The sequence below is a fragment of the Apis dorsata genome, unplaced genomic scaffold (genome assembly GCF_000469605.1).
Source record: "Apis dorsata unplaced genomic scaffold, Apis dorsata 1.3 scaffold_617, whole genome shotgun sequence".
NCBI lineage: Eukaryota > Metazoa > Arthropoda > Insecta > Hymenoptera > Apidae > Apis > Apis dorsata.
Window position 1 is genome coordinate 40,931 of NW_006263813.1, and position 3,640 is coordinate 44,570.

The window sequence follows — 3,640 nt, forward strand, 5'->3', positions numbered from 1 at the left end:
ATTAAATACTATTTGGATTGAAAAGTTTGCGTTAAAAAAAAAATAATAATTACACATAATAATATAAATTAGGTTAATAACATTTACATAAATTTGAATGTTTCGAATGTTGACCAATAATTAATATTTGGCATATAACATAAATAATTAAGTTATATAAAAAATAATTAATTATTTGATTCAATATCAATATTCATTTATGCATATTCAGTACATGTTCATATGCAAAAATTTTTATGCATTATGTCATCTTACAAGTAATGTCGTTATATACATATATGTATATATATGTGTAAAATGTACGTATATGCACAAATTTTGCAATATATTTTTATAACCAACGTAAAATTAGAAAATCGAATATTCCCTGTATCGCTGTATAAACTTACACATATAAACTTTTTTTTTGCGTTCGTGATAAATATGATCAAAAACATTTTGTGAAATAAGCAGTAAACGACTACACTTTTTACAATCTCAATATGATAATTACGATAAAATGCTCATTTCCATTTCTTGGTTAATATAATGTTAAAAGTTAAATAATAGTTTTTTAATACTAAAATAAAAAGTCTGAATTTTAGCAATAATACTGTTTTTAATTAAAAAAAAAAGCAAATTAGCCGAATAATACTGTTAATGGATATAAATGAAAAGATAGCATTACTTATAGGATGACCTTTGAACATAGTTAAAGAATCATATATGAATCACATTCTTCGTATTTTTTTTTTTATATTGGATTATCGATAAATAATTAATAAATAATTAATATCAATTAGATGATAAATTCATTTAACTATTTCAAATTCATTCATTCATGTAAAGTAAATACTTTAAACACATATTTCATTTTCTTCTTCGTTTTTCACGTGATTGACAAATTAATTAATTCTCCCATAATAGTTATTTATTCTCAGTACCCGCTATCCTTATTAAATTCAATTTCACGAAATCTAATTCTTCGATCGACAAATTGTTTGCCGACTCGTCGGCGAATCTTTTATCGCAAATCATCTCTTCGTTCGATGGTATCACGTTCTCAATCAATTGTAAATACTTGTACAAAGGGCAAAGTACCTCGCAGCCGGGTAATTGAAGTTCTCTTGCTTCAGACGGGATACCCAAGTAGTAAACGATCTGCAACGATATTAATCGATAATTAAAAATACAGAAGAAATAAGAATTAAACAAACTCGAATGAAATGAAATAATTCGTAAATACGATTAATTTGTTTCGAATATAATCCTCAAATTATTCGAATAGTTTTCAATATCATATTTCGATATTCTGCATCGTAATTAACTTATTAATAATAATTGAGATGATATATTTGCATATGGCGAAGGATCAATGTCCATAACAATATCGTAAATTGGCCGCTATCGAGGTTGTAGGTTAATTTATAAGATAATTTAAAAATATTGTTTTCGTATAAAAATATAGATATCGGTTTATGCACGATTCATTACGTACCTTTACATAGTGAGTGCCTTCGATATTGTGAAGCTCCATTATAATAGAACTGGAATATTCAGGAACGTGAGGATAATAAAGTTGAAGAGCGTGCAAGACGGCGGCGATATTACTTTCATGTCCACTGAACAAGTATATCTTTCGCTTTTTCTTTTGCGTACCCGATACTACGTCTAACATATGCTTGGTGAATATTCGAAGAAGCGGACCTAAAATGGCAATACGATAAAGTGACACGATATTTTATATTAAATTGAATTTCTAAAAAAAAAAAAAAAAGAAACAGAGATATGAGATTGAAAAATACTGATACTTGTGCAAAATCAACGAATCCGTGGAACTGATATAGTAATAATGAAAATATAACATTAGTTGTGAAATTTATATCGTAGTAATAAAAAAAGAAAAAACTAACAATTGAAGAAAGAAAGATTAAAAGTAAGGAAAAGGATTTAAAATAAATAAGAAGAAATATTATTATCAAATTACCTCCATAAAGTTTTTTCAACAAAGGAGTCGAATTGGTTATGTTGTACGTAAATACCGTCGCATCGAGTAATTCTCCTCTTGGGAATATATTATTTGTCCAAGATGGCAGAGTAAGACCGTAAGATTGTTCGGCCACCAGTGTATGATAGATGTAATAATAATCCCATGGTGTAGTGATATTTTTTCCGGTCCACTCTTCTAATTTTTTCTTCAATTTATCATATTTCGAGAATTCATACTTCCCACGCGGTGATTCCAATACTCTATCAAATTCGATCGTAAATCTGCGAAAACGAGAAAATTACGATTGAAATTAAGGAAGTTAAGAGAAAATTTTTCCAAAAAACATTTTTATATATTAACTTACAACAAACAATCTTCTGGCAAAAAGATATTGTCCTCGTAGCGGCGCAAATATTTCGTGGCGATCGGTTGCCAGTTCAGATCTTCGTTCCATTGTTGCAATTTATTTGGCGGATAGAGCGCTGCGAGTACGAGTTGCAGAGACATTTTCGTCCTGTCGTAGAACGAACTGAGAGCCGAGACGGATTCTTCCGTGTAAATGTCTCCCAAAAAGTCACCATATCTCTCTCTCAAGAATTGCCCCAGTTGATATTCTCGCATTTTACCTGACTAAAATAACAGAATTGGACATTGATTCAATTGAAAAAGTAAGTTAAAAATCTCGAATAATGTTATTTCAAGTAATTATTAAAATACTCGAATAACATTTATTTCTAAGCTAATATAATTGATTCGCTTTTCGTATAACCTCGGCTGTTTGTCATAATTATTTTCGATTATTATTATGTTTTAAACAATAAATTATTGAAGTAATTTATCAAACTAATTTTATTCATAACTTCAATTATTAAATTTTCATATTTAGATACAAATTATAAACAGATAAATCGAATTTAATCGAATGGATACATGAAAATCAAAGTTGAATTCTTAAATTTTAATATCGAGAAATATATTTTTTTACATCGATAAATTTGAGGGAAAACAAAACAAAATACTTACGTTAGTCAATTCGCCACGCTCCAGTGGATAAAAATCATAATACAAATAAGGATCTTTCGGATACATTTCGTTTTTCTCATCGGGTATCCTATCGCCGTGCCGGAATATCTGTGTAATTGTACAAATCGCATATAAAATTGAATTACACCTTTCATTTTTTTTTTCAATTTTAAACAGTAACAGTGTTACTTATTTTTTTCTAGATTTTAAAAAATTCAATTCGACGAAGCTCGCAATTCGAATATCTTACGATCGAAAAATTTTAAATATAAATAAATTCGTTGTTGATTACTCACCACATTTATTTGTTTAAGTTCCGCTTGGACGCCGACCGCCATCGCCAAAATCGCGATTATACTCATCGATGAGAATCTTTTAAGTTCGATAAGCGAAGTCATCATTGTTCCCATTCAACCTGAAATCAAGAAAAAACGTTCAAAATGAAATTTATTCCATTTATCAAAAGATTATTTTTTTCGAAGCGCAAGCAGGATAAAAAAAAAAAAAAACAAATATCCTCTAAATCTTTCATTCAAACCGTTTATCACGATTTTAAATTAAATCGATAATCATCTTCTATGGCAATTTTATAGATTCTATCGTCACGTTTGTTGATAAAAAAAAAAAAAAAAAAAGGAAAAAAGAAAA

At 28.4% G+C, this 3,640-nt stretch overlaps 1 protein-coding gene across 1 annotated transcript in view; it reads right to left on the reverse strand.

Annotated features, from left to right (window-relative positions):
• LOC102675611 (venom acid phosphatase Acph-1) overlaps window positions 1-3,640 on the reverse strand; it is a 13,540-nt gene that overhangs the window by 5,472 nt on the left and 4,428 nt on the right. Inside the window, exons 2-7 of the mRNA XM_006621225.2 lie at window positions 3,289-3,407; window positions 2,993-3,100; window positions 2,334-2,599; window positions 1,967-2,250; window positions 1,478-1,686; window positions 910-1,140 (exon numbers count right to left, since the gene is read on the reverse strand). Of these exons, the coding sequence (XP_006621288.1) occupies window positions 910-1,140; window positions 1,478-1,686; window positions 1,967-2,250; window positions 2,334-2,599; window positions 2,993-3,100; window positions 3,289-3,402 (1,212 nt within the window). The 5' untranslated portion in view covers window positions 3,403-3,407. The remainder of the gene's footprint in view (window positions 1-909; window positions 1,141-1,477; window positions 1,687-1,966; window positions 2,251-2,333; window positions 2,600-2,992; window positions 3,101-3,288; window positions 3,408-3,640) is intronic.